Source organism: Corvus brachyrhynchos, unplaced genomic scaffold (genome assembly GCF_000691975.1).
Source record: "Corvus brachyrhynchos isolate BGI_N302 unplaced genomic scaffold, ASM69197v1 scaffold3, whole genome shotgun sequence".
NCBI classification, from domain to species: Eukaryota; Metazoa; Chordata; class Aves; order Passeriformes; family Corvidae; genus Corvus; species Corvus brachyrhynchos.
Genome location: NW_008237619.1, coordinates 12,694,244 through 12,706,792, shown reverse-complemented (window position 1 = coordinate 12,706,792; position 12,549 = coordinate 12,694,244). Strand labels below are relative to the sequence as shown.

The 12,549-nt window shown below is 39.9% G+C and overlaps 1 protein-coding gene across 1 annotated transcript in view; it reads left to right on the top strand.

Annotated features, from left to right (window-relative positions):
- The window catches only part of MAN1A2 (mannosidase alpha class 1A member 2), a 138,714-nt gene that overhangs the window by 118,748 nt on the left and 7,417 nt on the right, over nt 1-12,549 (top strand). Inside the window, exon 13 of the mRNA XM_017731655.1 lies at nt 5,087-5,259. Within this exon, the coding sequence (XP_017587144.1) occupies nt 5,087-5,259 (173 nt within the window). The remainder of the gene's footprint in view (nt 1-5,086; nt 5,260-12,549) is intronic.

Genomic DNA, 12,549 nt, shown 5'->3' with positions numbered 1-12,549 from the left:
TTGCCTGATCTCTTTCTCCTACGGATTTGAGAGAACTTGCCCTGTTTGGCATCCCCAGAGGACAGAGAAGGGTGCTGAGACTGAGTGCAAGGGATAGGCAGCTCTTTCTTTATAAACCAGCAGAGATGCCCTTTCCTGTGTCATCCCACAGTTGCTCATAATAAACTACAGTATGTAGCTGGTGATGTAATGCTTTATTATGAAAATACCGCTTTGTGAAGCAACCTAAATTTCCATAGCTGAGCATGAGTCTCAGCAAAATTGAAACAGAATTTTACAGAATAAAAGCATTTCCGGAAAATGAGGGCATTATATTGCCAACTGTCATCAACCTGTTGACATATTGCAGGTTTGAAAGCCTGTTAAAAAAACCCCTGATGTTTCAGAAAGCTGGTTATTTCAGTGCTGACTAGTACAGAGAAGCTGGAAAGTCCTTGAAATTATTCCTGATGTATTTTCTTGTGGGTTATGTCCCAGTGGCAACTGGCATCACTGCCATGTAATTGAGAAGTTTATGCAGGGACATAGTCTTGCTGATAATCTGAGTCACCTATCAGTGTTCTCCAGGAATATCTGAGAGAAGACCTTAGACTCCAGAGTCAGAGGCTGGAGAAGTGACTAGGTATGTTGTGAGAAGCTTGGGCCCTTGCCATGGCTCTGTGAAAACCCCTGTAGCTTCTGCTTAAGCTGAAGGTCAGTCTGTAGCGCTCCTCAAAGGATGCCTTTCTAATTCAACAGCTGGAGGAAGCTGGTGGTCTTTGGAAGGTGAAGGCAGGGGGTGTAGTCGTGGTTCTGGTCTGCCTCTGAGCAAGGGATTTGTGTTTCCAGGATTGAACTAGACAGCATGAAAGCTCCCCCAAGGCTCTTCCCCTCTTCAGGAAATTGGGAATGCATGTGACACCCCTTAGAAACACCAAGGATTCGAAAAGGGTTATTGATGGTCAATTAGAAAACTTAACTGTAACCAGAATAGTCTTATGATGTGTAATCTAGACATGCCTCTGCTTCCTACTTACTCTACTATTTTTTTGTACCATAAACTATCAATAGATTAATGCTGCAGCCATCCTCAATCTCCAGTCCTATGACAGGAGGTTTCAGGATTTTTCTGTAGTCCAGTGTGCTCTCAGTTTGGAGAGAATATTGAGAAAAACAAAGATAGAAAGCATGTTCTGATCTGTATGCCCATGTAGCAGCACAAGAAATCATAATGCTGTCAGCGGGCCCAAGTAAGGATACAAAAATACAGCTTCATGTGCTCATGGTGCAAGGTTTCTTGATGTTTAAGCTTATGTGAGTACTGCACATCTTGAGGTGTTCCAGTTTCTGGGGAATAGTTCTTTGTTTTCATGCTTAACGTGCACCACTGAGAAACATGGCACAGGCATAAAATAATTGGCAATGCGAAATTTGTAAATGGCAACAAGAAAGAAGTCCAATGAAATTGAAAGAATAGAAAGATCACTAGTAAATCAGTCTGAATAATCAGCTTTCATAGGTATTGCGGAGGCTAGATAAATAAGCAAAATTATCCGTATAACGGCATTGTGTGATGATGTATAGCGCACAGTATTTTTAGTACATTATACCATCCCTTGTGCATAAGAATTTTCCTAGCCATTAGCTGATAGTGTGTAAAGTATTGACTGACTACAGAGAGCTTATTTTAGGTTGAAATTTTTTGCACTTCTTTAAGTTTCTTGACAAGAGCTGTCCTCAGAATCGTGGTACAGCTTTAGCTGGTTTTATGTGTGACAATTCTAGTGCAGAATAAGCCAGATGACTAAGAATTCAGTTGAGACATATGCAAGGCTGTGAGTAGATGCTATCTCTGTCCCAAGACTCTCAGTAAGCAGCTAAACAGGCAAAGCTGAAGAAACGAGAATAATTACATGTTTTTGTGAGAAGTATGAAATAGCAATGGTTTGGAGTCTCAAACAGAAGTACCTTGGAGGTTCTCTTCCTCCTATTTTGTATCAGTTAGAGCCTAGCAAGTATTATTACAATTATGAATCCTTTCTTACTTTCAGGAAATTTATTAAATTAAAGGAACATACAAAACATTAAACAATGTTTTCAAAAATATTTCTAAAATTAGAAATATATTTATCAAAAAGTATAAGGATTTGTCCTTTTTTTTGGCAGTGCTAAATACAGCTCTCATTGAAGTCAACTTTGTGTCAGTTAAAATCTTTTAAAATGGTGCTAGTTTAGCTTTGCAGTTTTGCACTTGTATGAAATTGTTTCTCATCTGCTCTCCCTGCCTAGACTATAACCTACCAGCGCTATTAATATGAAAATATCTGGATTATATTGTGAGCACTATAGCATTGTAAAATGGCCTTAGATGGTTCTTGGCTTAGAAGAATGGCCCCTGAAAGGTACTGTGCCCATAATAGCTTCTTTTCTTTAGTCGACTATTAGTAGAAGTGCTGTGATTAATTTTACATCCTTGGTTTCAGATAAGGGTTCGGTGAAATCATCACAATGTGCAGAGGTCACCCATCCTTGGGTAGTTTAATTTCTTGTAGTGCCCAATAGTATTAACAGTGGGTGTGAGTAAATAACTAAAGATTTAATGCATGAGCAGGCTACAAAGCAAGAGAAGACATCACAATTTCTGTAGGTGGTGGTCACCAGAACTGCCTGAAATCCAGCTTCTTTGGTGGATAGGACTAACATAGCTATTGTGTTTCCCTGATTTCTAAACAGCTTTTTCACAAGTATTTTACCAAGGCCAATTAGGGACATTAAGCAGTTACTATCTAAGCAGCAAGTACCTGTACGGAGGAATAAAATAGGCATAATATAGAAAACAGGATAGAGGTAAATAGTCCACTCTTGCAATGGATAAATGCTGGTTAACCAGTGGTACACTGAAATATTTGATATATATTTACACATACGTGTATAGGTGTATAAAATGTATACTGTATTTATACACATTATGTATATTTCCATTTCATATTTTAATATGTGTTATATATAAATAAAACATACACATATATAAATGATCAGGAAAGGGCAGGAACAGTAAGGTAAGTGTGCTGATAATAGCAAAAAAAAGCGCTACACAAGGACCTTATGAGTAATTGCATAATAAATTACTAAATTAAATTCAGTGTAGTTAAATGCAAAGTGAGGCACCTATGAAAAAATTATTCCTAAACTCATATTAGATGATGAGTGTTAACTGACCATTGCAATTCAGGAAATTGCTCTTAAGATTATGAAAATGTCAACTCAGTAACACTCAGGAAAAACAAAATGAGAAAGAGCAAAATAGAAAATGTCGTTATGTCACTGTATTAATCTTGTCCGCACTTTTTTTTTGCTCTATTCAGGCTGGTCCTCTCATTTTACAAAGGATATAGTAGAATTGGTAGAGTTGCAGAGAAAGGCAAGAAGATTAACTAAGGGCATGGAACAGTTTCCATTCAAGGCACAACTAAATTGGATAGTATTATTCAGGGTGGAAAAGGAACATTCTAGGTAGGATTCAGCAGATTTGCAGAATTGCACAGGGACTGGAGAGTGGTTCTGCATCAAATAGGTGTTAGAGATGTGGAACTCCTTAGCAGAGGTTGTTTTGGATGCTCAAGGCTTACACAGATTTAAGGAAGCACCAGATAAGTACTTGGGAAATCAATCTATTAAGAATTACTGACCACCTAAAAAAGTATGTCTAGTTTGGGAGAAGTCTTGAGCTCAAAAACATTAGAGGCTGGTAGAAAAGATGGGAAAAGGTATCTCATATACTTGATGGGCGCTTCCATGTGCCCATCCATGTTTGATTTTGGCCATTGTTGGAGATTTTATTCTGGAGCAGACAAAATTCCATCTGGTTCACTATGACCATTCTTATATTCAGAATTTTGGATAGGTAGAATGCTGTATCTGATCTCCTCCATTTTATAGTGAGATTTGTTTAATTTTTTAACTGAAACTGATAAAACTGGCCTGTTTTGAAAGAAGTAAAATAAACATTTCTTGATGGAGTTTCCCTTACCATTCATGTGGCTGAAGCAGAGTGATGCTTTTTCTTTTGGCATCCAGAGCCATAGTCCCTTGAAAACAAAAAAATTAAGGAACATTTTTGGAGATCTTCTGTTGGGGCATGCACTGAGAGTTGCTCGTATTTTTCTTTATAGTATTCTAAGGTTCCCCTTCCAGACCCATGAGACCATGGTTAATTTGAACCTCTAGCCCATAGGAATTACATGATTAATTGCTTTGATAATTTTTAAAGCTCGAGTGCAGCTTCAGAGTTCAGTGCCTTAAAAATTCTCTGCCAAAACAAATGGTGAGGTGCAGCTGTAGATAAGAGTACATTATTAATGTTAAATTTGAGGACTAATGTGCAGCTGTCTAATACAAAATATGTGTAATTGCGACTTCACATTGTAGACAGTTTTTCTACAGGTGTGTTGTTCTTAGATGAGTAGTCTTCCAGGTGCCAGCACAGGGCCTTTACAGGTTCCTTTAGGGGCTTAAATAGTGAATCTCTTAGTTCAGAGATTTATTTTCAGGTGTAGTTAAGACTTCATTGCCAGTTGTAAGCCCTTTACTTGAAGATCACAGTATATCACTTACAGTGGCCTGACAGCATGTCCTTAAACCAACAGTTTGGATAAAGATACAGATTATTTGGGATGATGCTACTTGGTTTAGTTCCAAGATCTTTTCCTGCTGTGCTGGGTGGGATCAAAGGACATCAAAACCTGTGTTGACCGTTCTTTTCTTTTTGTGTTTTGCTTGTAAAGAACTGATGTCGGTCACTTCAATTTTATGCTAAAATTGAATGTGTTAGTGTGTTTATATTCTTAGTGTTTCATTAGTTTTCAAGAGGATTACTGTAGTCCTGTCAAAATAGGTAGTTTTCTCACAGGAATTGGATAAATTATTGGATAAATAAGAAAAATTGTAGGTCTCAATAGTAGGAAATATTTATGAGACTGCTTAACGACAAGCTAGTTTCTGTTTTTTTAACAAGTTTGGCATATAGCAGTCTCCTACCCATCCTTCACGCAAAGATTGGTTTGGAATAAATTTTTTCTTACTTTTTTGTTGTTTGTTTCCTCTGCAGCACTAAAGCTGGGCCCGGAAGCGTTCAAATTTGATGGTGGCGTGGAGGCGGTGGCAGTACGGCAAAATGAGAAGTATTACATCCTAAGGCCAGAGGTGATTGAGACCTACTGGTATATGTGGAGATTCACCCACGATCCCAAGTACAGGCAGTGGGGCTGGGAGGCAACACAGGTAACTATTAATTGTCGTCAGTAACTTAATTCCGTGCATTTTCCCTTTGAAGCCACTTCAGTCTCATGGTTCTGAAACACTTCAATTGTAATTGATTTTCAACAGGTTCCTGAAAACTGGGGTACATATGAGGGTGCACATAGTTGTTGCTGTTTGACATCTGCTGAGTCAGGTGCTCAGCTGAGAGGTACATTCAGCACAGCTCGTGAGTTTTAGACATGGAAATAGAACCCGCTAGTCATGACTCCTACTGTTATCAGTAGTCCACAGCCCCTGAGAGTTCCTCCACTTCCCTGCTATCACTCCAGCAGTCCTTGGAAACAGCTCAAAACCAGTTTCAGAGATGAGAATAAGCATTAAAGATAACAAGACAGTAATGAAATATTTTGACTACAGCCAAAGGAGATGAGGGAGGAGCAAAGGAAGAGACAAACCAGGAGTCTGGATAAGTTTATTCTGTGGCTGAAACTCAGTTTTGGCCCAGAAGCAAGAGACCAGGAAAAAGTAGGAAGAGATCTTCTGAGATGCCTGTATTTATTGGGTGGAAGATAGTTAAGACAGGTTCAGAATATTTAGCCGAGCTCATTCCTATCCATTTCTCAGCACAGCTGCAACCACATAGAAGAGACCAAGTATTTTAAGGCTGCAACTCAGTGCAGTTTTGCCTTTTAGTCTGTTTTGTTCCAAACAGAATTACATTGTTCTGGAGACAGGTTCCACATTTGTAGCATTTGTATTCCAGAATGCATTGCCGCTGTCTCCGAAACATTGAACATTGAGTCTCATCATCCCCCTCCCCAAACTATGCATGTTTCTAATATGACAAAGTTCATAACCTACTTCTTGCCTGTGTAGATACTACAAATGCTTGCTGATCTAACACCAGCTCCTTTCAGAAGCTATGGCTGGATGATTCAAACTGAGGTCAGGTCCTTTGTAATAGGTTAAAGAATTTACAAATATAAAGATTTTCAGGCCAGGATCGGTCTCTTAAGCACACTGCAAAGCATATCTTTTAATTGCATTTTGTTCAGTTTTTTCATTTGCTTTCATTATCTTGGTCCTCATTAATGCTTTCATAACAAACCCTCCCTTCCTCCTCCCCTGCCTCCAATTTTCTCTGTGTGTGGGGTAGGATTTTATTTTATCCTTCTGTCAACCTCCGTCGAAGCTGTAAATCAAGCAGCCCATGTGCTTAATTGCCTCTGTCCTTACAGACTTCTTCTGCTTGTTTCCTTGATAAAGGATTTCTTTATTGAACATAGCCATAAAATATTTTTGACTTCTTCATAAATGGTTTTGCAAACCCCTCCTTCCCACAATTAGGAATTTTCTTACCCCACCATCATACTGACACAGAAGCTTGAAGCTTTTTGTTCCTCAGGGTTTTCTGTTCATTGCATGTAGATAATAAGTTCTTGTGTTTATTCCTCACACCTACTCACTACTTTTCCTTCTTTCCTGTCACACACAGCTCTGGCTGTGTTTATTCTGTCACTTATAAATAGAGAAGAATCTGGTGTGACACGCAGAGCAGTTGGCTTACTGCTATTGTACGACACTGTCTGAATTTGTCTTCCTTTTGCCTTCCAAGCTCTGAAACATACTTGGATTTATTACCTCTATTTTTTGGCAAAACTTAGGCACTTTAATGCAAAAGCTATGCTTTTTCCAAGGCATGTTTTGTTACATCTCTCCAAATCCAGTATCTGTGGAGGAACAAACAGGAAGTTCAATCTTACATTCCCTCAGTGATCATAAATCCCTGTGACAGGGTCTCTATCTCTTTCCTAACGAAAAAAAGGCTAATTCTCCCTAATACTATACTTAGCACAAGAGACAACATTCATCTCAATTGTATTGGGCCAGTCAAATTGGATGATGGTGTGCTGGAGGGCTGGCTGAAGTATTACAGAAATATGCATGCAGGATACTCAGGGTAAATACAGAAAATGACTAAAATCCTTTTTAGGCTAATTATTTGAAAGTAGTAAGAGCCACCACTTCACAATAGGCATGTAAGGCCAATTACTAATCTGAGCTGTGTGAATGAAGGGTTCAACTGTTTGCTGTGGACTTGTGTATCTCACTAAGCAGGATTGCACCACAGAGGCTGCTCAGTTCGTCAGAGCTTCTACTAACAGTGAAAATAGTAGACAAGACCTGAAGCTCGGGCTAACTTCAGGCAAATTGAGGATTGATAGTAAGATGGAGTGGACAGACCTGTAGCTCTCTGCCCTCATGAGACCTCACCTGCATCCAGATCTTGGGTCCTCAGCACAAGAAGGACATGGACCTGTTAGAGCAGTTCCAGGCAGGGACACAAATGTGATCCAAGGGTGGGAGCACGTCTCCTACAAAGACAGGCTGAGAGAGCTGAGATTGTTCAGCCTGGGGAAGGGAAGCCCACAGGGAGAGCTCACTGCAGCCTTCTAGTACCTAAAGGGGGCTTATTAAAAGAAGTGAGATGGTGTTTTTATATGGGCATATAGTGACAGGTCAAGAGGCAATGGTTTTAAACTGAAAAGGACAGATTTATATTAGATGTTAGGAAGAAGTTCTTTACTGAGAGGCTGGTGAAGCACTGGAAAAGGTTGCCTGGAGAAGCTGTGGATGTAAGTGTTCAAGGCCAGGTTGGATGGAGCCCTGAGCAACCTAGTCTAGTGAGTGGCATCCCTGCCCATGGCAGTGAGGTTGGAACTAGATGATCTTTGAGGTTCTTTCCAACCCAAACCATTCTGTGATTCTACTTAGTGAATTACAGTAGACAGAAAAGAGCCAGACATAGGCTGGAGGTAAAAGAAATATGGTTTCACAGTTTCATGGGTTAGAAGCTGTGAGTATGACAGCTGGTGAAGAAACTGGCACAGTTTTTATGGGTATGTTGTTGGCACAGTCAAGAAAAGTCACATATGCCACAAAAAACACCCTCAAAGAAACTGAAGGAGCTGGGGTCCAATCTAGAGGCACATCAAATTTTATTTCCAAGCAACTTAGGTTCACGTTGACCTCCCTGTATGTTACAGGCACTGAAATTTCACTTTGTGTCACTTTTGAGTAGCGACACGTGTATTTGACAGGAGCGCACTGTTGAATATTTTCCTGTTCTATTTGGTACTTGAATAAAGGAAACTAGAAAATCCACTACTTCTTGTAGTTTGTTCCATTATTTATTTACTCTTGCTGTTAAAAAAAACATGTTTTATTTCCCGTTTGAATTTGCCTAGTTTCAGCTCTCAATCACTGGATTTTCCTATGACTTCCTATGCCATTTTAAAATGTCTTTTCTCCCATGTTTTCTTTCCAAAGGATTTTCATAGATTGTCATAAGCTTGCTACTGACTCTACTGAAGATACTAAACAAATTGTATTGTCTCTCACTGTAAAACATTTTGTCCAAATACCTGAACCTACATTAGTTCATCATCCTTCCATAAAAATGAATTCTAGAATAGCATACTCCAGTTTTGAGTTCAGCAAAAAAAAAAAAATTCAGCCTGTGCAAAAACAAAACTGTGTCCCTGCTACTGTCTCCCTGTTTACTGTCCCTGTGCGTGCATCTGCCACAATGTCAGGAACTCAGACTGAATTCTTACATGGCCATGGAAGTCTTTGAAGTTTCTCTGTGTTCCAGAGGTTGTCTCTACCTTCCAGGCTAGCCTGGATCTGCAGTTACACAGTCTTGATGACTAGATTTAGAAGTATGTGCCTGGTTTTATGAAACTCATTTTGTCTGGCACCCAGTTACCAGCAGATTACACTGTCTGCTGTTATTTACGTATGTCATTTTAGCCAGCAGCAGTGTTGCAGTGATTGATAAAACTTCAGACTGCTCCTTGTGGATCTCTGTGAGAAGCAGCTCTATTTTGTGATGATTTTGCATTGCCAGTTCCTTCTTAGAGCACTGTCAGTCAGTTTTAAATTGAATTATATTGATATAGTATAGTGCTGCCTTGTCTTCCCATAACATGTTAAAGTACCCTGTCAATTGCCTTAGAAGCTTTTAAGCTTATATTACAGCTCTGCAGTTATCTTTATTTGTCAAATTTGTAGCTCTCAAGGAATTAAATCAAGCTTGTGACCAAGATAGATGCTGATTGGTGTAAATTATCCTCTAATTCTTCTATATTTTTCCATGTGTTTCTGTAATTGATTGGAACTAACATCAGGTATGCCATCCTAAAATTATTCAGTTTGCCAGTGCCTCATAATGGTAGCATTACCTTAATACCCTTCCAGTCATCTTGGAGCTTCCCTGTATTCTGGGGTGCAGTAAATTTAGCGTTGTTTTTATCGGGGAGACTGGTCTTCAACTTTGGATTGAAAGTGTATCCAGGTGGCAAATCCAATGCCACTACACCAAATACTCTGAGGTCTGTGTGAAGACAACACTGAAATTTTCAAGTAGCATTTAAGCAGCTTGTCTATGGCACCAGGCTTTTCAGCCAGTGTCCTGAAGTTCTGTACACCTCTGAATCAAGGTCAATTATTTGTATTTTAAAATTTTCTGTTTGGATGAATAGCTCTATAGCAATCTTTCAGAGGCTTTTTTTCCTGTACAGTTCATTACTACCTGTACTGTGTAGAACTCTGATCAGCTAGGGTAAATCCTTTGCCTATTCTGAGCATGAGTCTGCCTTCCCAAGGAAAAATTTCTGAAGATACAAGGTTACTTGGTAATTGTAAGGAAAAAAAAGTTAATATAGATCATACATTTTCTTTCTCCAAGCTTGCAGGCCTGCTGGCTTCACCAGTGTTGCACTTAGTTACCCAAGCATGAGACCTTTGCAGCACAGAGCAGGATCTCAGTGCTGTCCATTAACTACAGTTTCCAAAATAAGCAAGTTTTGTCTCTTACACTGACTTGGGGATTTAATTCTTCTGGAGGAAGGAGATGGTGTCCTAACAGTGGTACCATTTATTCCTTGTTTTCATTTTGCCACAGTCACTAGAAGGTTTCTCCTGTCCAAGCTGTGGCACACAGCATCAGGGTTGCTGACTGGTTCACCAGAGAAACACCTGCATGGTCAGGCTCTGCATGCTGGAAATTCTGGCAGGAGTTGTAACCACTGGGGCTTCCTCCTCCATCTTGCCATGCTTTAGAGCAGACACAAGGTCATGTTCTGCTGTATTATAAAAGGGGATAGTGGCAAGAGGAGGCACTTTATTTTCTGCCTATAAAGCAAAAGTGCTTTGGCTCTTGTTTATTTATGTAACACCTCCCTAGTGGCTGTAGGGGAGGAACATGCAAATGTGTTACTTCTTCAGAAGCTGGCTAAGCAATTAATTTTTTTCTTTCCTTTTTGTTGTTGTTGGTTGGTTGGTCTGGTTTGATTTTGTGTGAGGAGGGTGGTGTTGTAGTTGTTTGTTTTGTTGATGTTATTTGGCTGCTATGTAGTAGGTGCATTACTTTTGATGTGCAAGAGCATGCAAAGAGATTGTCATGCATTTGGTGCTGTTGGGTTAGATGTGTCACATACACCTTTCTCTTCACAGTAGGGAAAATCTGGTCAACCCAGATCTCAGCATGTGAATAGTCTCAGTGTAGCCCTAGCTTGCACAAGCAACCAAATCTGAAAAGAATTCATCCAGACACTTTCTTCTTTTAGACTCAAGTCCCAACAAAAAATGGAGTGTTGCCATCCAAACTTGGAGGAAGCAGTGCTTGAGATGAGGAATTACAGCAAGAATTAGATTTTGCCAAGAAAGACTGTACCTTTCTTGGCATAAGCTCAGGCTCTAGAGCCACAGCCATTCCAATAAAATCCTTTTGTCAGTCTCTCCAGTTGCTTTTCTAAAAACCTTGCTTTTCAGAAATTTGAAAGAACTTTGTACAGTCTGGATTATTCTTCGGTTCATGAACAGTCTCGCATTTCCACAGGGCAAGAGTGTATTCTAGGAGGAGGTCAGCTGTAGTACTACTGCTCTGTGACTTACTTTCCTGAGTATCTTGCTCAACTTTCTGCTTTTCCTCCCGATTTCAGTGACAGCATCTGCTGACATTATTTGTGCATTTGTCCAGTGGAAAATTCTTCTTTGTCTCCCAGTATTTCTAATATGCAAAGGCGATAGTGAGGTCCTTGAAGAGTTAGTTTTGATTGAATCTGTTTTCTGTGCATTAAAAGGGCATCATTCAAAACTTATTTGCTCCCCTGCCTTGACTCCCCTCAGCTTCTGTTGAGTATAACTAGCAAAAATCAAAATTAACAAAAATCTGGGCCTAAAGCACCATGTGGAGAGGAGCTTCACACAGGCTATCAGGCTGAACCATAGATTACTGAACTACAGGTAGCTACGTTCAGTCATTGGTAATGACAGGCATCCTGAGACAAACATTTTCCTTCATCCCTGCTTCTTTTCTGTCCCTGCATGAATCTATTAAAAGAGTTGGTGTCTGCTGAGGAAGCACAGTCAAAGCAGCAGGGAAGCACAAATAACCTGTGAATCATTTCAGAGTCGTTTCTTCGGAGCCAGTTTTAATGGCTGATATCCTTGTGTGCTGTAAGGTCGTGTGTGCGAGTGGAATAATGAAAGTGTAGGCGAGAGGTGCTCCGAGCTGCTAATGCTTTCTTTCCAGTCTCCTCCTCTTCCATTGTGCTTTTCACAGTACTGTGTTGGAGCTGGGGGGCAGGGGGAATCCATTGGCCCCTTCCTTCTTGGAAGATGTATGGATTTAAACTCCATCCTTTGAAGATAAAGAGCTCTGCTGCAGTCCAGCACACAAGCTGACTTGAGTTTCAACTGTATAAAGGGGAAACAGAGAATAGCATATGTAGGAGAGGGAGATGAGGGGAGAAAGCAGCAGATAGAAGAGTTTATAGGATGAAATCAACAGTCCACAAAGATGAGTACAGTATTTTGTTTCTACTTCCAGTAAGTCTCCGTGACTAGCTACTAGTCAAAGAATTCCTGTAACTTTTCAGACTCTTCCAGCTCCAAAATCCAGGGATGTTTGTTACTTCCTGTGCACGTCATAGCCCATATTGCATTGATTTGAGTGATGGATGTTCCACTCGGTGTTACTTACGAGGAGCTGTATGAGCTCAGAGAAAAAGTCTATGGAGTCCTTGTCATGTCATCAATATCAGCCAACAGTAAAACCCAGGAAGGAAAGGGTTCTTCCCCAGAATACTTTCTTAGCATGTAGCAGTTTGCCATATGTGGTGTTATTAATAACCCTGGAAGAATGCTACTTCTATACGTGTCCAGTCTGGTTTTTATTCTTTTCAGCATAAACTGTTAATGTCCATAGCATCCTCCAACAAAGAGATTCACGGCAGAATAATGCAG